Source organism: Athene noctua, chromosome 7 (assembly GCF_965140245.1).
Source record: "Athene noctua chromosome 7, bAthNoc1.hap1.1, whole genome shotgun sequence".
Lineage (NCBI taxonomy): Eukaryota > Metazoa > Chordata > Aves > Strigiformes > Strigidae > Athene > Athene noctua.
The window spans coordinates 18,437,378-18,457,176 of record NC_134043.1 but is presented as its reverse complement, the minus strand read 5'-3'; the positions used below and the strand labels follow the sequence as shown (position 1 = coordinate 18,457,176).

The 19,799-nt window shown below is 63.7% G+C and overlaps 2 protein-coding genes across 6 annotated transcripts in view; both read right to left on the bottom strand.

The window, feature by feature from the left end:
• Nucleotides 1-38: 38 nt before the first annotated feature.
• Nucleotides 39-4,864, bottom strand: GMPPA (GDP-mannose pyrophosphorylase A). 2 transcript variants are annotated; one of them, XM_074911342.1, is made up of 14 exons: nucleotides 4,754-4,864; nucleotides 4,585-4,682; nucleotides 4,404-4,507; nucleotides 3,791-3,983; nucleotides 3,588-3,647; nucleotides 3,309-3,439; nucleotides 3,158-3,172; nucleotides 2,672-3,073; nucleotides 2,430-2,564; nucleotides 2,162-2,259; nucleotides 1,979-2,025; nucleotides 1,779-1,871; nucleotides 1,519-1,687; nucleotides 39-1,430 (listed from the first exon to the last, which is right to left on the bottom strand). In XM_074911342.1, the coding sequence occupies exons 1-14, from the start codon at nucleotides 4,794-4,796 to the stop codon at nucleotides 1,330-1,332; spliced, it is 1,689 nt and encodes a 562-aa protein (XP_074767443.1). In that variant the 5' UTR covers nucleotides 4,797-4,864; the 3' UTR covers nucleotides 39-1,329. The 2 variants fall into 2 exon arrangements, with proteins under 2 accessions (XP_074767443.1, XP_074767444.1); XM_074911343.1 differs by lacking the exons at nucleotides 2,672-3,073; nucleotides 3,158-3,172.
• A 396-nt stretch (nucleotides 4,865-5,260) lies between these two features.
• SPEG (striated muscle enriched protein kinase) overlaps nucleotides 5,261-19,799 on the bottom strand; it is a 39,565-nt gene continuing 25,026 nt past the window's right edge. For all 4 annotated transcript variants that reach the window (XM_074911163.1, XM_074911161.1, XM_074911162.1 and 1 more), the window contains 31 exons: nucleotides 19,495-19,653; nucleotides 19,174-19,363; nucleotides 18,798-19,027; nucleotides 18,509-18,628; nucleotides 17,995-18,099; nucleotides 17,676-17,882; nucleotides 17,425-17,548; nucleotides 16,862-17,034; nucleotides 15,944-16,056; nucleotides 15,564-15,732; nucleotides 15,387-15,480; nucleotides 14,823-15,023; nucleotides 14,618-14,678; nucleotides 14,340-14,417; nucleotides 14,007-14,179; nucleotides 13,879-13,905; nucleotides 13,484-13,636; nucleotides 13,228-13,270; nucleotides 13,064-13,132; nucleotides 10,750-12,931; nucleotides 10,487-10,639; nucleotides 10,298-10,414; nucleotides 10,047-10,214; nucleotides 9,649-9,771; nucleotides 9,291-9,455; nucleotides 8,416-9,106; nucleotides 8,088-8,327; nucleotides 7,792-8,015; nucleotides 7,280-7,355; nucleotides 6,884-7,033; nucleotides 5,261-6,579 (listed from right to left, as the gene is read on the bottom strand). In XM_074911163.1, coding sequence (XP_074767264.1) covers nucleotides 6,372-6,579; nucleotides 6,884-7,033; nucleotides 7,280-7,355; nucleotides 7,792-8,015; nucleotides 8,088-8,327; nucleotides 8,416-9,106; nucleotides 9,291-9,455; nucleotides 9,649-9,771; nucleotides 10,047-10,214; nucleotides 10,298-10,414; nucleotides 10,487-10,639; nucleotides 10,750-12,931; nucleotides 13,064-13,132; nucleotides 13,228-13,270; nucleotides 13,484-13,636; nucleotides 13,879-13,905; nucleotides 14,007-14,179; nucleotides 14,340-14,417; nucleotides 14,618-14,678; nucleotides 14,823-15,023; nucleotides 15,387-15,480; nucleotides 15,564-15,732; nucleotides 15,944-16,056; nucleotides 16,862-17,034; nucleotides 17,425-17,548; nucleotides 17,676-17,882; nucleotides 17,995-18,099; nucleotides 18,509-18,628; nucleotides 18,798-19,027; nucleotides 19,174-19,363; nucleotides 19,495-19,653 — 6,986 coding nt within the window. In that variant the 3' untranslated portion in view covers nucleotides 5,261-6,371. The remainder of the gene's footprint in view (nucleotides 6,580-6,883; nucleotides 7,034-7,279; nucleotides 7,356-7,791; nucleotides 8,016-8,087; nucleotides 8,328-8,415; nucleotides 9,107-9,290; nucleotides 9,456-9,648; nucleotides 9,772-10,046; nucleotides 10,215-10,297; nucleotides 10,415-10,486; nucleotides 10,640-10,749; nucleotides 12,932-13,063; nucleotides 13,133-13,227; nucleotides 13,271-13,483; nucleotides 13,637-13,878; nucleotides 13,906-14,006; nucleotides 14,180-14,339; nucleotides 14,418-14,617; nucleotides 14,679-14,822; nucleotides 15,024-15,386; nucleotides 15,481-15,563; nucleotides 15,733-15,943; nucleotides 16,057-16,861; nucleotides 17,035-17,424; nucleotides 17,549-17,675; nucleotides 17,883-17,994; nucleotides 18,100-18,508; nucleotides 18,629-18,797; nucleotides 19,028-19,173; nucleotides 19,364-19,494; nucleotides 19,654-19,799) is intronic.

Genomic DNA, 19,799 nt, shown 5'->3' with positions numbered 1-19,799 from the left:
GGTGTTCACCAGCGGGCAAGGAAATTAGCACATCCAAGGCAGAGGCAAAACTGAAGGAGTTTAATGTGCTTAAAGCCAAGGAACAGCTAATCCCCGCCCAGGACCACAGGAGAACTGGCACAGGAAGGCACAGGGCTGGGAGCAAGGATTTGCTGCAAATCCATCGAGCTGGGGTGGTACTGGATGGATGGAGAATCCCTAATGCAGTGCCTTGCTTGCAGGTAAGAGGCATGATGGGGCCCTCAGTGGAGTGCAGGGCTTTAGCAGAGAGCTCCAAAACCAGAGGCAAAGATGGTGATATAAGTGGATAAAGGGCAGTGTTGGTTACCATAGACTGTGCCAGGATCAGCAGGGAGCTGCCTTCAATAAAAACACTTTGAGACAGTGAGGCAGTAGATTTCTGCCACCTGCATGCACATAAGTTGATTGCTCTGGTGCCCTGGGGATGTGGATAGTGAGAGGGGAAGAATATGCAGTGAGAGCCCCTCCAAGCTGCACCTATGTTGGGGTGCAGGGGAGGCTGTTGTCCCACCGGGGTAGCAGGGGCACGCTGCCGTCACCCTGAGCCATGCCTAGGCAGCCTGCGCAGGTCTCAGCCTGACAGGAGCAGGCTTGGCAGGGCTGGCAGCAATCCTGGCTCCTACTGAGCTTTTGCTGCTCCCTCCAGGGCCAGCAGCCTGCCTGTCCAACCCAGCCCTGTGTGCCAGTGCCCTGAAGACAGCCTGGTGCTGCTGTTTTTCCAGCAGTAGGCAGGAGCCCAGATCAGGCTGTTGCAATCACACTGCTGGAACTGGAATCCTCACAACTGGTTCCTGCGGGGTGAGCTGCTGCCACAGGACAGGCACATTCAAAGCTCCCTGGCCTTTAAGATGGGCCAAGACCTTCCAGGGTCTTGCAGACAGCAACTGATGCAGGGAGAGCCTGGTGAGGGGTGGTAAGATGGTGCTGGTAGTGCCCTTTGTTGGAGAAAGACCCAAAGCCGGACCCAAGAAGCTGCAGGCAGCAAGTGCTCCCTCAACAGCCTCAGCCTATGGCTCCCTGCACAGGTGTGCAGCCTAGTGCCAGGGCCACATGCTGTCCCTAAAGCCTCCACCCTGCCCCAGGGCTGGTCCCTGGGCTGCAAGAGAAGCAGCATGTGAGGCTGGTGCTCACCAGCTTTAATCTCTGGAATAGGAGTCAGGCACTTGCAGGGCTCCTGGCCTGCACCTTACCCCTCTGGGGGTGCTGGGAACCTCCCAGAAGACGAAGTCTCAGCAGAGGCTCTTGCTGTGGGGCATGGCAGGGAGTGGGTGGCTGGCCGTGGGCCCCCCAACCCAGCGAGCCACTAACTCACAGGATAATCTGGTTTTTGTAGCTGCGGCTCAGCTCCTTGTGAGGAAGGACGATGGAGTTAAGAATAACAACCTCAGCGGGAATGGTGACACTGCAGCCTAGAGGGGGAGCACAAGGGGGTTAGTGCGAAGGGACGGAGTCTGCCCCACTGGTGGGGCTGCAGTGGCTGGGGCAGGGGGGACGTACCCAGGATTGTGATGGATGGTGTGAGGCGCCCGTCCCGGAAAAGGGTCTCGCTGTCGATCTTGGCATAGGGATCGTTGGGGTTAGGGTCACTGGGCGTTCCTTCAACACGGGCCCAGCGCCCAATGGTGCTGTCCCAGCCCACGATGGTATTGAGGACACAGGTGTGGTCCTGGGGCCAAGGAAAGGGTGATGAAAGGTGCTGCTGCCTCCCTGCAAGGGGTAGGAGTTGACACCCACACCCCCAGGCAAACCTTACTTACGTGGAGTGAGGCGCCGTGCAGGACGATGGACTCTCGCACACGCACACCAGCTCCCACCGTCACCCCCTCACCAATGGAGACATTGGGGCCCAGCTATGAGGATAGAGAGAGGTGATAAGGTCGAGGGCAACAGCACCCTCGGCACCCCCAAGCATCACCCTGCCACAGGGCGCCGCAGTGCCCCCCAGGCCCATACTCACCACTGCCGTGCTGTCGATGGAGGCCGTAGGGTGGATGTACACATTCCCTGCAACACAAGGCAGCTGCATCAAGGTAGGCAGCTCACAGGAGCACCAGCCTCTCAGGTCAGGGGAGGTCCTGCCTGTGGGTCCCACTGCCTCCCCAGGCAACCCCCAAGGTGGTGGGGGCTGGCAAAGAGGTACCTCGGATGATAGGGCCTCCAGGTTTGTTCTGGGCCAGCCTCTCAGGGTGGCTTTTGCTGTACTGGTTCAGGTAAAGACGACTGGCGTAGATAGCAGAGCTGAGGGAGGAAAAGCAAGACTGTTACTGTCTCTTTGGCACTACGAGGGTAGAGAAGGGTCTGTATTCAATAGCCCCAACCCCAGGGCCCTGCCTGGGCACATTCCTCTCCCATCCCTGGTAGGGATCACTTGATGCTTCTGCTGCACCAGCTCTAGCCCCAGCCCTTACCCAGCTGACTTGATCTGACTCCAGAAGCCATCAGTTTTGTAGACGTAGAGTTTGCCACTCCCAGCCAGAGCCGTGAAAACATCCTGCTCTAGCCGGATCACTTCTGCACGCTGCCAGCCATTGGAACTCTCCTCTCTGCAAGTGAGAGGCCCATTAGATACCCACCCAAGTCACAGCCTCACCAGGGAACCCAGCAGCTACCCTCCCCAAATCCAGGGGCTCCGGCAACCCTAGACTCCTACCTCGCCATGCACTTCTTCCCAAAGGTGAGGATAGCCCCAGCTGTCAGGCTAGGCCTGCCCAGCCCCACTGAGACCCAGCGCAGCAGAGGGATGGGGCTCTGCCAACTGAAATAAGCTCTAAGCCAGAAGTTGATGGTACAAGAGCCCCACCCAGTACAGGCGGGTATATGAGTGATACAGCCCTGCACAGCTGGATTTTTGCTTGGGTGGTGGCAGAGATGACAGGTGACAGGCTGGCTGGTGCAAAGAGCTGGAGGGGGAGCAGAGCATTCCCAGGTGATGGGCTCACTCAGCCCCTTGTCCTGAGCTGAATGAGGATGGGTTGGGAGGAGAGAACGGGAGAGGGGCAGTCTCAAGCTGGCCAGGAGGGGAGCAGAGAAAAGAGCAGCCTTGCGGAGTGGCCTGGAGCAGAGAGGAAAGCATGCGTTACTGCCAGGGACAATCCATGCTGGAGAGCAGCCAGTGCAGACACAGAGGGAGACTTACCCAAGGTAAGGACAGCTGGTGCAGGACCAGGAAACAAGTGAGTGATGGCAGAGGAGGAGAGAAGATAGAGAAAGAATGGAGGATGAGCGTGCCGCTGCAGCCTTGGGAAGCAGTGGGGTGGGAGGGGCGTGGGGCAGAGAGAGGCACTCACAGCACTAGCTCCTGCTGGTTCCTCTGGAAGACCTCACCGATGTGCTGGAAGATGGCAGGTGTGAACAGGTAAATGCCACAGTTAATAATCTCACTGACAAAAGTGCTGGGCTTCTCCACGTAGTGCTGGACCTGGAGGCGAAGGAAGAGACGCGAGTCCCAAGGTGCAGCCCACACACCCGGCGTCACACCCTCTGTGGCAGGCCGGGAACACGTGCCCACATGGACAGTGCAGCACCCGCTGCCCACGCTGCTCCCAGCTCCCTGAGGCCCTTGGTACCTCCTGTGTGTCTGCATTTGCCACGATACAGCCGTAATTCAGCGCCTGCGTCCTGTTGGCCTGTGGAAGGAGAATGTGTCAGCAATGGTGGAGCAGCAGAGCAGCTCACACCCAGAGACCCATCCACCACTAGAGCCACTGGCTTCTCAACAAGCCCACGGCAGAGCACCACTGCTCCTCTGCTCCCCAGCACCGCCACTCACTGTGGTACCCAGAATGACAAAGCTGTGCGCATCCCCGTGCTGCTGCCGAAACTCCAGCATCTCCTGCAAGGGGAACTCTGAGCATACGTCTGCGTTGAGTACAAAGAAGGCCTCAGCACCACCTGACAGGATCTGGTCTCGGAAGTGATAGATGCCACCACCCGTGCCCAGTGCTGCATACTCCTGGAGGTACCTGCAAGCCAAGCAGGGAAAAGCGAGGGCTTAGGGAGGCGGGTGTCTGCTGACACCAACCAGCAGCAGGGCACGGATGGCCAGGCAGGGGCTGGAGAGACATAATCCTGCCATATAGTGACAGGGCTCGCACAGACCCTGGCAGAGGGGTGGAAAGCTATGGCAGCTTGGAGCTGTGCTGGAGAGGTATCTTTGGAGCAGGAACTAGCCAAGGCAGGGCCCAGGGCAAGGGAAATTGGGCAGAGCTAACGCTGGAGGCCAGCTCTGGCCATCCACGGTGGGACAGGGCTGGCCCAGGTGCTGGCTGGGGACTGCCGGCCCAGGTGCTGGCTGGGGACTGCCGGCCCAGGCGAGGCAGGTGCGGGGCTGAGCCAAACTGTGCCACCGAGGGTACCTCAGGGGTGCGAGAGCTCCTGCCCACCTGATGGGGATCTTGAACTCCTGCTGCGCTGACACCAAGAAGCGGCTGAGGGCCTCGTGGGGCTGGTAGAAGCCCATCAGCAGGATCTCCTTCACGCCGGGCACCTGTGGGGGACGGAGGGAGGGGGCAGAGTGGGGACGGTGGCCCTGGCCCGGCCCCCCAGCCCCGGCCCCCCAGTTACCTTGGCACAGGCCTCGATGTGGTGCTGCACCATGGGCACCCCGGCCACGGGGAAGAGCGGCTTGGGCACCTCGAAGGACAGCGGCCGGAACCGGGTCCCTACGGAGCAGAGCGGGGGGTCGGTGGGGCCCGGCGCCGGCGGGACGCCCGGCGGGGCCTGGCGCACTTACCCTTCTGCGGGCCCCCGATGAGGATCACCGCCTTCAGCGGCATGGCGGCCCGGCTCCGCTGTCCCCCGGCGGCTCCGCTGCCCCGGCCAGGCCCGCCGCCGCTTCCGCACACGTGGCCGGGACACGTCAGCGCGCCGGGCGGCTCCGCCCTCCGCGGCCGCCGGCCGGCAGGGGGCGCCGCAGCGGCGGGGAGCGCGCCTGCGCCTGCCCGCGCGCGTAGGGGCGTGGCTTTGCGCGTGCAGCTGCGCCGGAGCGGCTGCCTGCGCGCGGCGGAGCTGGCGCGTGCGCCGTGGAGGCGCTGCGCGGGGGGGCGGCCTGGCAGCCGCCGCTTCCTCCCGCCGCTTCCTCCCGCCGCTTCCTCCCGCCGCTTCCTCCCGCCGCTTCCGCACCCCGATCCCGCCCGGCTCCACCTGGCAGCCTTCCTGGCTCCGTGTCCCCGGCCCCTCCCGAGGCGCCGCGCCCTGCCCACACCCCCCGCCCCTTCCGTCGAGGCACGGAGACGGGACAGGCTGCTCAGGGTCTTTATTGCTGCTCTGGCACGTTGCTTGCTCCAAACCGTGGGGACGCTGGCAACTCCGGAGCCCGGCGGAGAGGAGGGGACGGGGATGGGGGCGGACAGAGGCCGTCTCCCCAAAGTCAAAATAAATAAAGCCCTATCGCTACAGCGGTGGCTGGAAGGTCGGTACCCAAGCGCTGCCCCCGTCCCCCCGCCCAGGGCACCGCGGCCGTGTCGGAGCATCCTGCCGCCAGCCGAGGAGGGGGCTCGGCAAGGGCCCTGTGGGGCTGTGCCGTGGCACTGGGGGCTCCGGTGGGAGGTGGATCTAGGGACAGACAGGCAGGCTGGCGGCAGGGCACAGGGCAAGGGCCGGAGCCAGGCGGGCAGAGCGTGAGCAGCGTAGGCCTGAGCAGGCACAGGAGGTGTGCGTGGCACGTGGGTGCCCCCCCGAGAAGGGGAGGGAGGTGCCAGCCAGCCCCCCTGCCCCGGTGCAGGGCGCAGCCAACAGCCCCGGGGAAGGCACCGGTGTCAGTCCTGGGGCCACAAACCCGCTTGCCAGGACCGGGGCTGGGAGGAGCGGCAGATGGGGGGCTGGTGGCCCCCGCTCCCAGCCGTGAGGACCAGGGCCATGGGGGGCTGCGAGCGGGCCCCTCTCTACAGGAACCGCTGGGGCAGCCTCAGTCTTCAGGCACCGGCGTGCAAACTGGGGGGAGCGCAGGGACCCCCGTGCCGTGGCTGGGGGCAGCTGCAGGCTGTGGCATAAGGCACACGGCTGACAGGACCTGCGTGGCCAGGGCTGGCCGGCGTGCTGGCGGCTCTCCCGCTCCCCTGTCCCCATCCCATCCTTCTCGCGACCCTCTGCTGCATTCTCCATTCCTTGCAGCAAGGCTTCTCGCCACCCTCCTCGCTGCTGGACCCTACCACCGATCCGGCTGGGGCAGCACCTCCCCTCTCCATAGGCACCGCCAAAATGACGCCAGCCGCCAGCGTCCCCAGTGACGGCGTGTGAGGTCCATGGGCTCATCCCGGCATGTCCTGGCTCCTCCTTAGCCGCCCTGTCCTGCGGCCCCTGGAATGTTCCTCTGGCTCCTCGGCCCTTCGTGGCCATGGCCGAGGCACCGGCTACTGTGGCCCTGGCGGCTGGCCGCCCTGGTAGGAGCGGAGTAAGACCTTGTGCTTGGTGACGGCCTCGCCACGGCGCCGCTGGTGCTCCACCAGGAACTCTTTGAGGCGGTTGGTGGTGAAGGTCAGGGTCTGCCGCCGCAGCTTCATCAAATAGGCGTCCTGGAGCCAGGCGTTGGCAAAGCAGTCCTTCACCGTGGGGCGGCTCCTGGGGCAGGGGTGGCTCTGCGTCAGGGGCCATCGGGTGCCCACTGCCACTGCGCCCCCCAAAACCTGGCCACCACCCCTGCCCTGCAAGACTCAGGGGGTCCTAGCCCTCTCCAAGAGCAGAGATGGACCCCACGGTCCTGAGTTCATGAGATTCCAGCCCTCTCCAGGAGCAGGGATGTACCCCGGGGTCCCACTGATGATATCTGGAGGGGCCCCATGGAGCAGGGAGTTGCCTGCCTGGCTCAGTCACAGGCACAGTCTGGGGCCACATGTCCTCCTCCCTGGCTGGGCTGGGCACTCACCAGGGGTGGACAGCGAGGACCTTGCGGATGAAGAGGGCAGCACTCTGCGAGACGTTGGGGTACAGCTTGAAGGCATCAAAGCGCCCTGCCAGGATGCGGTTTTCCGTCTCGATGGGGTCCAGTTCAAAGAATGGTGACCGCCCACTGAGCCTGAGAGGGTGGACAAGGTGGCACAGGCTGGGGGGCAGCAGTGGGAGGACACCCAGCACCCCTCTACCCACCATCCCTGGTTTGGGACAGTCACAGAGCTGACCAGGATGTCTCCATCCCTGTGTGTAGTCTGCAGGACTACAGCATCCCCCAGCCCACCACCAGCATGGCATCCCCCATGCCATCGAGCCCTGGGTGGGGCTGACTACACGTCAGGGTGCTCGTCCCCCCAGCCCATTCTCTTACATGATGTAGGTGAGGACGCCAACTCCCCAGACATCTGCTGCGGAGCCCACCGGGTCCCCCTTCACCACCTCTGGCGCTGCAGGCAGGGGAGCAGGTCTGTCATACGTGCTGGGGGCCCAGCCCCAGCACCCACAGCATCGCCAGCACTCCCAGCACCTCCAAAACCTGCAGTATCCCCAGCACTCAGAGCACCCTCAGCACCCCACCCTTGCACCCCTCAGCAACCTTCACTGACACCCCAATACCCTGACAGAGCCCAGCATCTCCAAGGATACCCCAACTGCCCCACAGCAGCCAAACTCTTCCACTGAAACCCAGCAACCCTACAGAAACCTTCAGCTGAAACCATCAGCACCCCAAATCCCTCCCAGCTTCCCCAAAGACACCTCAACTCCTCCCCATTCCCAAGACCCTCAGGGCACAGGTACACATGCACACCTCAGGCACAAGTGTGCCCCAGATCTGTCCCTGTCCCCATCCCCATGCCACCGCCTCTCCGGTGCCCCACTCACACATGTACTCCAGGGTGCCTACACGCCGCCCCAGCTGCCGCAGCACGAGGGGGTTGTAGGTTTGGGCGCTGCCGAAATCGATGATCTTGAGGGCGTTCATGCCCGAGACGACAACATTGTCCGGCTTGATGTCGAGGTGCACGATGCGGCGGCTGTGCAGGTACTCAAGGCCTTGCAGGAGCTGCAGCACATAGTTCACCACGTCGTCCTCTGAGTAGCGAAACCTGGGGACAAGTGGCATCAACAGGTGGCCCTGTGCTGGCAGCCATCCCTGGCAGCCCTGTGCCCACCCATACCTGTCCACGATGCTGTAGAGGATCTCCTTGCCAGCACAGTTCTCGCAGATGAGCACCAGGTAGCGGGGAGTGATGTATGCCTCGTGCAGGGCCATGATGCGCTCGTGATGCAGCGCCTTGAGGATCTCGTACTCCTGCAGCACGCTCTGCTTCCTCTCTGTCTCATAGGGCACGATCTTGGCCATGAAGTGCTTCCCCGTGGCGTTCTCCTTGCACAGCCGGATCACCCCAAAACGGCCCCTGCGGCACAGGAAGGCGCTCACATCCCCAACATGGGGTGTTGGGGGGGGACACCCCTGGCAGAGCGTCCCATCCCACCACTACTCACCTCGCCTTCTCATCCAGGAAGGTGTATGGCTTCTGGGGGACGCCCTGCCGCAGCGCCGTGCTGTCTTTCGCTCCCGGGATTCCGCTCTCGGCTGAGGGCTCCTTGGAGGATGGGACAGTGGGGGGGTGCTCCTGCACAGGGGGTGACGTGGGGGGCATGGAAACGAAGGAAGTGACCATATAGGGGGGCATCTTCCTTGTGGGTGCAGCATTGGAGGTGGGAGAGGGTGTGGTGGCTGAGGCAGGGGTGGTCGACACTGGAGAAATGGGGGAGAATTTTGAAGGAGACGGAGCCTGGGGTGGGGGGGACGTGTCCGTGGGGGGTGCAGGAGAGCCCTGGATGGGGGTGTCTGTGTGGGGCGAGGCGACAGTCCGCGGAGGGGTGAACATCAGCTCGGGGGGCACACAGACAGTGATGTCGGGTGGGAGATCGGGATCCGGCCGTGGCCCCTCCTCGCAGGGTGCAGGGGCCTGGAGGACCCCAGGGGGGACATCCTCCTGCACTGCCCCATCTGCCTTCTGCACCTCTTCCTTGTGCTTAGGGGGTGGCGTGGTGGGGGGAGGCCCTGTTGTCGGCGGCTCCAGCTGCTCCACGGGTGTCTGGGTCGACCGGCTGGAAGCCACCTTCTCTGGGACAGGGACAGGGACAGGGACAGAGACAACGATGTCCTTGGCTGGGGCAGCTTGGGCATCTGCAGGGAGCAAAGTGAGGTATGAGCCAGGCAGGGGTAAGTCAGGAGTGGGGTGCAAGCATCTCCCCATTCCCTAAAGCCCGGGGGGGAAGATCCCTTGGGATTCCAGGACTCCCAGAGCATCCCAGCGCCCCACAGCCAGCTCCACGGCTGCCCCATGTCCCGTGGGACAGGGCTCACTGACCTGCCGCCTCGAGGTGCACCTTCCCTGAGGGGGTGCTGTAGGGGCCCTGCCCGGCCTTGTTGACACAGGCCACCCGAAACTTGGCAGCGCTTCCGGGGGGCAGGTCCGTCACGTTGAAGTAGCAGTCAACGATGCCGGCGCTGACGATCTTCCACTCATGCTCCCCTGCCGGCGTGGGGGCAAGGTGAGGCGAGGGCAGACCAGGGGCAGCCCCCTTGTCCCCCACCCCTGACCCAGGACCCCACTGGGCCCCAGGGGACAGCAAGGACATTGGGGTCTGCTGTCCTGGCTTGGTGTCCCCGGGGGAGCCCATCTTTCTGGCTGCAGCTCCCGGGGGACGGGGGGCAGTCCCACATACCGTCCAGCCTGCGCTCCAGTGTGTAGGTGCAGGGGGCTTTGCTCTCCGCAGGCTTCCACAGAACCAGCACCGTGTTCTTGTACTTCTGGGGGATCTCTGGGGTGCCCGGCCGCCCGGGGAGCCCTGCAAGGGGACAGCCAGAGTGGGCTGGGTGCCTGGCTAGGGGCAGGGCAGAGATGCTGCGGCATGAGAGCAGCACAACACGTGGACTCAGAGATACTGGAAGTGCTCATGCAAAACCAGACTGTCCCCCCTCAGAAGTTCCAGTCTCTTGCAGATGCGGAGAGCGGAGCTGAAGTGACCCGCTCTGTCCGGTCCCCAGCCCCGGGGTACATTGCCTGGCACATGCTCTCTGTCCCCGAGGTTGTCCCCCGAGGTCCCCCCCCATGCCTCCTTACGTGCCACAGCCAGCGTGCAGGAGCTGATGGCCGTGCCTAGGGCATTGGCAGCTGCACACTCGTACAGCCCCGCATCCTTCCTGGAGACCTTGGTGATGGTGAGCATCTGCCGGCCATCCTTGCAGGAGACGACGTTCAACGCATTGTCCGGCTGCAGGGACCTCTTATCTGAGGGGAGGGGAAAAGAGGAGAGGGATGCTACAGTGCTCCCCTGGCACCCACCTGCCAAAGCAGTGCAGGCAGCCCCCCACCTTTCATCCAGAGGATCCTGGGGGTCGGGCTGCCGGCAGGCAGGCAGCAGAGGGTCAGCGCCTCACCCTCCAGCAGCACCTGGTCCTTCAGCTTGATGTGGAAAATGGGGGGGAAATCTGGAAAACAAAGGGGCGGTCAGGCTGGGGTAGCGATGCACACCCTTCATCCCACCTTGGGGCTGCACCTACCCGACTCGCTGGGTGTGTGCAGCCGGCTGGTGATGGGTCCCTCCTCCTGCAGCAGGCTGAAGGGGATGCTGGGCTGCGAGGCCACCTTCTCCTTCTTACTCCGCGAGAGCCCCCAGCGCTCCCAGCGGGACCGCTTCTGGCTGTCACCCCCACCTGTGGGCACCCAGGGCAGCTGAAAGCCGGGCCAAGCTAGGGTGGCCATGCCCACTGTGCCCAGCATGGCTGGGCCATCAAGTGCTGGCAGGACCCCCCTCGTCACTCACCTTTGGCAGAGGCAGAGGAGCGAGTGCTGCCCTCAGAGCGCAGGGACTCAGAGGAGGGTGCGGGTGCTGGGGGGGGGGCCGGCCTCAGGCTCTCCCCCTCAGAGCTAGTGCGGCGGAGCTCCCCGGGCCCCTCACCCTCCGGGCGCTCGTCCGACAGGCTGCGCAGCCGTGCAGAGACCCGCTCCACCGTGGCACTGATCTTCCTCCGCACGGCCACCACTGGAGACTCGCTCTCCCCACGACCCCCAGGCTCTGACCTGAGGCTGTCTGAGTCCCTCCGGTCCTTGGAGCTGCCCAGAGCCAGGCTCCAGGAGAAGCGGCGCCCACTGGATGGGGTCTCACCACCTCCATCCTCCCCCCTGCTCTTCTTCCTTTCAGCAGGCGGGGTCCGCTTGAGGAGCACAGACATCCTCCGGAGGAAGCCCCTGTCCTTCTCCACCTCGTGCAGGTCCTGCACAGACTTGGACTTGGCCACCATCCCAGTGGGCCGGTCCCTGCGCAGCTCCAGGGGCACGCCAGCTGGAGTGGGACGGTAGATACCCTCGTCGGGGGCTGGGGGGCTGGCCAAGTGCCGGTCCTCAGAGTGGGAGCGGGTGAGAAGCTTCAGCCCCCGGCTGAGCGATGACTCCCGGCCTCGCTTGAACTTGGCCTCGAAGACCTCTTCCGAGTCGATGTCCTGGATGAGCAGGGAACTGGAGGAGCCGGTGGGCTTCACCTCCCTCCTTGATGTCAGTGCTGGTGCTGGCACGGGAGGCTCAGCAGGGGTGGCCAGTGAGGGTTGGGGGGGTTCCTCTGTGACTGGTTCCCCGCTTTGGATGGCTCCCATGGCTTGCATGACCTTGGCGTAGGAAGAAGTTTTGGCAGCTTGGGCGCCAGGAGCCAGGGTCTGCAGTGGGGTGGGTGCTCCTATCCTGGCAGCCCCCTCCCTGCTGCCTCCAGCGGCCTTTGTGGGTGTCTTCTCCTCCTGTCCCCTGGCCATGGGCTTCTTCCCCATGGTGGCAGCCGCACTGGCCCCGAGCTGGCCACGCTCCTCGGGGATGCTCCTCCTCCCCAGGGCAGACTTGGTGGCAAGAGCCCGAGGGATGGTGACGTCTGCCACGGGGAGTGTCGGTGGGCCAGGGGCATCCAGTGGTGCCGGGGGCCGGGCATCAGAGAGGGCAGAGAGTGAGGGGGACTCCTTGAGCCGCTGGGCCTCCAAGCAGGCCACTGGGATCTCCAGGGGTGCACCAGAGCGGCGGTGCCGGACGACAGGCTCGGCATCCCCATGACTGAAGGAGCTGCTCTTCTGCAGCCGGTGCTCAGGGGGGAGGAGGCGTGGCGAGGTGGCCTCGCTGGAGGCTGCCCGCACCAACCGTGGCACTGTTGGCACTGGCGGCTCCAGCCGGGTCGGCCGCAGGACTTTCTTGTCGGGGCCAACCCCCAGGGTCTCCAGGAGGGGACCCCGCAGGCCGCTGACCTTGCCATCCCCAGGGCTGCCCCGCAGCAGCCGCTGGCGCATCAGCTCCAGGCGCTGGGCATGATCATCCTCCCCCCAGACCCCTTTCCGCCGCGGCAGCTCCATGGAGGCTGCCTTGGCCAGGGCGCGGCGGGGGTCCCGGCCTGCCTCAGCCCCCTCCTCTGTTCCCTTGGGCTGGTGGAGCAGCAGGGCACTGTCAGCTGAGCCACCCCTCTTCAGTTCTCCCCGCCGGGCGCTGCCTGGGGACTCCAGGCTGGAGCCTTTCCTCATGGCTTTGCGGGGGTACTCTGGCCGCTTCTGGGCTTCAGGGGCTTCTTCATCAGAAGAGCCAGGTGCCTCTGCCTCCACGCATGGCCGCCGTGGCCCAGAGCCTCTTGGTCGCTTCCCCAGGGCCACCCCAGGCTTTCCCGTGCCCTGGCTCTGCCACTCCATGGCAGAAACATCCCCCAGAGCAACTCCTTCCAGCCACGGCCCCTCGGATGGCCCGATGGTCTCATCGTCCGTGGGGATCTCATTGAGTGACATGCGGGAACCAGAGAACTCCACCTGATGTGGCATGGGGATGAAGGGCAGCTCATCCAGGTCGTCTGAGTCCGAGGAGGATGACAGTGCCGGTGACTCCTTGAGGTGCCGGGGCACAGCAATGGAGAGGTGGTTGGAAGTGTCCTCCAGCAGCTCCGGGATCGGCCGCAGCACCATGTTGCACTTGTAACTGATCTGCGAGCGCTGCAGCCGGTGGAGAGGGCTGGATCAGGCCCAGGGAGGTGGCATGGCATCATCCTGCCCAGTGCACATCACCCCATCCCACCCAGCACACAGCCTTGCCTGCCCCCCTCCCTCCCCAGCTCCTGCCTTCACCTGCCATTTCCGACGGGAGAGGAAGAGCTTTAGGTGGTCAGTGCTGATGACCTTCCCCTTGGCCAGAGTCTGCAGGGCGAGGAGACATTGGTGTCCCACAGAGCCTGCAGCAGGCTCAGGGGAACCCCACTGCCACTGGCTGCTGGGTCCCTGCCTAGTCTCACCTTGAACCAGGGATGCTCCAGGGTCTGCTCCGCATTGGGTCTCCTGTGAACCAACACCACCAGGTGAGAATCGCCTGGGCTGGGGGGCTTTGGCCAGCCCACGGAAGGACAGGAGGGTCTGGCTGCCTGTGCTGCATCCCAGCAGGGCTGTGCAGCCAGCCTGCCCTCAGGCACCCTGATGCATGGGGGCCCCACTCTCCCTTGAACACAAGGGTCACACCAGAGGGGCAGGGGACAGGGAACCCATAACACTCACAGCCTGTCGTTGACCAGCACTTTGATGACGAAGCCCTTGGCTTCCCGGGTGAGCCCCTGGAACATCCTCTCCTCGAAGGCCACATTGTAGTTGCGGATGTTCATCAGCGTTGTCTTGTCATTCTCTCCCACGAAGGGGGAGATCCCTGTCAGGCTGCCAAGGAGGGGACACTGTCATTGGGCCATGGGGACATGGGGAACAGCATGGCAAGTACTGGGGACCGAGGATGGCACCCCGGACTGCAGCGCTGGTGCCATGAGGAGGGCAGAGGCAGGAGTGGCTGGAGAGGAGGCTGATTCTCCAAGGAGTGATGTGCATGGCCACAGACCCAGCACTACAACTGGCAAGGGGGTGGGAAGGATGTTCCTCCCATGAGGGCCTACCGGGGCACTTACCAGAGGTAGGCGATGACCCCCACGGGCCTGCGGAGAGGAGAGTGTGGTTACAACACAGCACGAGCCCTCCAGGGTGCCCAGTCCCTCCCGGCATATCTGGGAGCCCACTGCCCTGGGGCTGCCCTTACCAGATGTCAGTGACGCTGGAGACAGGGCTCTGGTTGACAATCTCAGGGCCCACGAACTCGGGGGTGCCGTACTTGCAGTACTGTGGTTCCTCAGGTGTCAGCTCCTGCGCATTGCCGAAGTCACAGATGCGGACCTGCTCGCTGCTCGAATCCGCCATCAGGAGGTTTTCTGGCTACAGGACAGCGCGGGGCAGAGGGGAGCTTGGCAGGAGGCAGGGGCTCCCCCCCAGGGAAGGGATGTCCCCTGTCGGCAGGATCAAGCCCCCCGCAGTGCGGCAGGAGCCCATCACTGCAGATGCAGGGCAGGAGGGGGATGGAGACCCCCGCACTCACTTTGATGTCCAGGTGCAGGACGCTGTGCTGGTGCAGATAGCAGATCCCCTCCAGCACCTGCCGCATGTAGGACCGGACCTGCAAGAGAGCAGAAAGAGGGGGGGGGCACCCTGAGCATGGGTCAGCCCCACGCTGGCCCTGTACAGTGGCAGGTGTGGGCTGTAGCTCCCTTTGTAGCCTGACACAATGAGCTTTGCACATCCCTGGGCTGGGACAGACCCTGGTGTTCTCAGGCTCCCTCCCTCACCCATTACTTTGCCTCCCCAGGTTTCACCCACCTCAGACTCGCACACCGAGGGCTTCCTTGCCATCCTGTCCAGCAGCTCTTCCTCGGCACAGCTGGGCCCCAGTCAAGGAGCACAGAAACTCCATGTCCTGCTGGGCCCTGCACCCTCCTGGGCACCCAGATCCTTGGTACCCGCTCTGCCCCCACAAAAGCCTCCCCTCATCCCCCGTGCTCCCAGAGTAGTGTCTGGAGGATACAGCTCCATGACCATGATGACAGCATTCTTCTTTTCAAAGGCATCATGGAAGAAGACGATGCGCTCATGGTCCAGCTGCGAGAGGATGTGCAGCTCCCGCCGTGCTGACTGCTTAGCCTTGGTCCTCCCAGGGACAAACTTGGCTGCAAAGTCCAGCCGGCTGCTCTTCTCCGTCACCCTCCTCAGGTAGGAGAAGGCCCCCCTGCAATTCAACGATAGGAGCAAGGGGGGATACGAAGGTGGGCAAGCAGGAGACCTCCCTTTCCCTAAGCAGTTGGGGCAGGCGCCCACTCCACAGGGAGTTGCCTGCAGCCCTGGAAGCTCTCTAGAACCATACATGGAGACACCCCAGGCCCAGCTTTGCTCCAGCCACCCTGGCTCCCCACCATGAGTTGGCACCAGAGCATCCATCAACAGCCAAGAACAGCCCCAGCACATCAGAATCTGGTGTACCATGGGGCTTGGTCCCCACCAGTCAGAGCCCCAGGGTGCAGCCTGACTCCAGCAACCTTGTCCCTGGAGTGCCCAGGGTGCCCTGCTGCCCACCATGCTGGTGGCCCCATACCTCCCGATCTCCTCGTGCACATCGTAGTAGTCGGTCAGGCGTCGCGCCTTGTGCAGCGCCTCCTCCTCCATGGTGGCATCAACAGCAGGCTGGGCTGGGGGAAGGAAAGGCGCTGGTGGGGGGCAAGCTGGGCACCCAGGCTCTGCCCCCCAGGGCCAGGGGGCTGGCTGGCCGTACCTGCCCGCACCACCAGCTCCGCCTTGCAGGAGACCTCCCCGGCCAGGTTCTTGGCTGTGCAGGTGTAGACGCCACTGTCGGGCTCAGCAGCGCCCAGAACCACCAGTGAGCATTCATTGTCTTCATACACGAAGCTCAGATGGCTGCTCTCCTCCAGCAGCTCCCCGTCCTGGGAGTGACAGGAGCATCGGAGAGGCCTTGTCTCATCCCTGAGCAGCTCCCGCTACCCCTTCCCCATGGATGGGACATGGGGCACATCCTGCATCCCTGGGAGTGAACCCAACCCCAAAGGCCCAATGCAGTGACCCAGGTGAGGCAGTGGTGGATGTGGGTCTGGGAGGGCTGTGGGTCAGGAAGGGGGTGGGGGGGTCCCAGCCCACCTTGTACCACATGATGTCTGGCAGCGGTTTCCCCTCCACCACCACAGCGAAGCGTGGCGTCTCCCCTTCCTGGGCATCGATGTCCTCCATGATGGACTCAAAACGTGGTGCCTCTGCCAAGAGACAGGGCATGGGGTGCCATGGGGCAGTGCCACCCCCCTGCCACTGGCATGGAGTATGGCTGTGGGGCACTGCGAGGAAGTGCCAGCCCATGGTATAGGGGCATGGAGCATCATGGGGCAGTGTCACCCCAATGCACAGGAGAGAAGGACGCTACAGGGCAGGGCACCAAGGGCATGTGCCTGCAGCACCGTGGGGCAGTCACCCATTGGTGTGGGGCACCGTGGGGCAGTGCCATGCACATGAGCGTGGGGCACTGCGGGGTTGCATGTCCCCCTCAGATACGGATGTGGGGTGCTGTGGGGCAGTGCCACCCATGACACCTCTGTGGGGCATTGTGGAGGTGTTCCCCATGGCTCTTGGCCACAGGGCCCTGTGGGGCAGTGCCATCCCATTATACACGGATATGGGACACCCTGCAGCAGTGCCACCCATGGCACATGGCTGGGGGATACCATGGGGCAGTGCCACCCCATGTACACGGTCTCTAGGCACATGGGATACTTCTACCCAAGTCAGACATGGGTATCAGACACTTGGCAGCAGTATCATCACACGGTTCATGGATTTTCAGTCCTGTGGGGCATTGCCACCCTATAGAGCAGCGTCCCCACGGCTTAAGAGTATGGATCCATACCATGGGGCAGTGCCCTCGTGGCACATGGGCATGGGGCACTGTAGAGTAGTGCCACCCTGAGGGATAATACCCCCCCACCCCCAGCACATGGGCTTGGAGCACCATAGGGCAATGCCACCCCCTGGCAGAGGGGCACGGCCCCCCAACGCAGCGGCACCTACCTGCGAGGCGGAGGCGGAGGGTGCAGCAGGCAGTGCCATGGCGGTTGCTCACCTCGCAGGCCAGCGGCCCCGCAGCGCCCCGGCCCACACACAGCAGCCGCAGGCAGTGTTGGTCGTCGTCCAGCATCATCATCTCGCACATGCCCTCCTGCTCCCCCAGCACTTGCCCGCTCCTGCGGGCACACCAGCTGCCACATCACAGCCCCACAGACAGCCCCACATCCACCGCCCCACCGATAGCTCCCACCTACAGCCCCATGGCCACCTCCCGACCCACCCCGCAACCCTTGCAAATAGCTCACACCCCATTGCTAGCTCTGCCTCCTGAAGGGCTCACAACCCTTAGCACCCCACAGACAGCATTCCTCCCCAAAAGTAGCCCCTGCCCCGTGCAGCTCTGCACAGTTGGGGACATCCTTGGGTGTATGTCCAGCCCAGCCCCAGGGAAGGACCCCCCACCCATTGTGGGCTGCACGGGGAGCTGTTGCAGGAGTCCCTCTTTGTGCAGCCTGGGGGGTGATGCTGGGCATGGGGCAGGCAATGGGCACAGCAGCATGTCCTACCTCTTCCAGGTGACCGTGGCCTCCACATGGTTGATGGTGATGGTGACGGAGGCTGGCTGACCCTCCACCACGTACACCACATCTGGCTTGTCCAGGATGACCGGGGCCTCTTCCAGGTAGGGACCTGCCACACGCATTGTCACCACCACCTCCAGACCCCACGTCACCCAGCGCTAGCCAGTTTACCCCCCCATTGGAGTCAGAGACCCCTCCACGCCAGCAGCCCATCCCATCCCTGCTGCCCCTCTCACCCCGGTCCAGGAGTTGCACAGGCCCCACAGGTGGGGAGGGCTTGCTGTTGGTCTTGGGGGTGGCGGTGATGACACGGAAGAGGTACTGGGCACCCTTGGTGAGCCCGTGCACTGTGTAGGTGGTGTCCCGCACGCCAGCCACCAGCACCAGCCACTGTGTTGTGCCCAGAACTTGCATTTGCACCACGTAGGTCACCGAGTTGGGGTCTGTAGGGGGGACAGGGTCTGTGTGGATCCTCCAGCATAGGGCTGGTCTGTGCGCCCCATCACAGCATTGCCCACCTCCTGCCCAGCCCCTGCCAATCCCTGGCTCCCTCACCTATGGCGGTGTCCAGCCACTTGGGCTTGTTCCAGGTCAGCGTGATGGCTCTGCCGGTCACCAAGGCCACGGTGGGGGGCCCGTCCGGGGGTGTCGGCACTACATCTGCATGGGGAGGTGGGCAGGGGTGTGAGCATGGCCACTGCCACAGCTCCTCAGGGCATCTGCCTTATGCCCCAGGAGACACGGGCTGGAGGGGATGGATGGGACCAGCAACCCTCACTGGTGCCCCGTTGGGAGCTCAGCCTGGCAGCCTCTGTGGGACTGGTGCTGCCAGCAAGTTCCATGTGGGACCTGAGGGTGCAGGGACGGGTCCTGACCCTGCAAGGTGAGTACTGCCCAGATGACCCCGCTTTTAGGTTGGATTAGAGACCTCCTGAAGTCCCCTCCAACCTGAACTGCCCTGCCATCCTCTCACCCTAGGACCTCGCTACAGGGCCACCGACCTGCTGCCCTGGGGCACAGCCTGGCAGCGGGTGGCCGCACATCCCCAGTGGTGCCTGCTGCTGCTTACCAGTGACATAGAGGTGTGCATAGCACGTGGCCTTCCCCACTTTGTTGGCGATGACGCTTTTATAGACGCCAGCATGTGCGTGACTGACAGCTGTGAACACCAAGCGATGGATATCCTTATCTGGTGGGGAACAGGGGGACATGGGTAAGACACTGCCAGCCAAGTGGTGCAGAGGTCCCCTCCCTGCTTCACAGGGTGTGAAGGTTTTGGGGGTGATGCCTCCTCCTGGGGTGCTGCAGGCAGGGCAGAGGGACCCCAAGGAGGTGAAGAAGACGGCAGGGAGCCCTACACTGCATCATCTTGCGATCGTCGGTGCTGTCAATGCGAGAACCATTGTGGAACCAGGTGATGGAGGGGTAGGGCAGCCCGGCCACCTGGCACTCCAGTACGGCCTCCTTTGACTCCACCACGTCCAGGTTGTGCAGCGGCTTCAGGAAATCGGGCATGGTGAAGCACTCTGCTTCTGTCTCCACCTGCTCTGGCTCCTCTGGGATGGATGGCATCTTCTCCAGCTTGGAGCTGCAAAAGCCCACACACACTCATGGCAGGAGCATGATGCCCCCAGCCCAGCCCTGAGGCCAAGCTTTGCACAAGCCCGTTGTTCCCCAAATCCTGGGGAGGAGAAAGCAGGGAGGATACAGATCCCAGAGACCCCTGACACTTACATCTGGGAAGCAGCAGATGGCCGTGGCTCCTCAACATAGAGCTCAGCAGAGCACTCTACATGGCCGTGGGCATTCCTGGCGGTCACCACGTACTGTCCCTCATCCTCGGGGCCCACGTGCACGATGACCAGTGAGTGCAGCCCCCCTTCCTGCTGAATCCGCACGTTCTCCCCTTCCTGTACTGGCTGGCCTGCGTGGACACATGCACCAGCATGAGCATCAGCACCACCACCTCTTCCAGCCCTTGGGTGCAGCCTCCAAGGGGATGGGAAGAGGTATCCCTGCAGGGCCCTGGGCAAGCTCTCTGGGCTTGGAGGTTACCAAAATGGGTCCAGGTGACTGCCGGTGGGGGAGTCCCACTGATCATGCAGTCAAAATGTGCTGTTCGTCCTTCCACTATGTCCACGTCCTCCAGCTTGCGGGTGAAAAGCGGCTGCACGGAGGGCTGCACTGTCAGCCGGGCACTGCAGGTCAGCTCATCTGCAAGGAGAGCAGGTGGGGGTGAGCCCCCATGGCACACGTGTGCAGGGCAGGGGGCAGCCTGTGACCACCCCTGGCTGCAGCCCCAGCAGCCAGTGTGGTTGTAGCTGAGTGTACCCAATGGCCAGCGGGGGCTGAGGCACTGG

Coding starts and splice junctions, on each gene's coding strand:
- GMPPA (XM_074911342.1), bottom strand. CDS start 4,796: ATGCCGCTGAAGGCGGTGATCCTCATCGGGGGCCCGCAGAAGG. Junction 4,508..4,584: donor ACATCGAGGCCTGTGCCAAG/GTAACTGGGGGG, acceptor CGTCCCCCACAG/GTGCCCGGCGTGAAGGAGAT. Junction 3,648..3,790: donor TTGTCATTCTGGGTACCACA/GTGAGTGGCGGT, acceptor CTCCTTCCACAG/GCCAACAGGACGCAGGCGCT.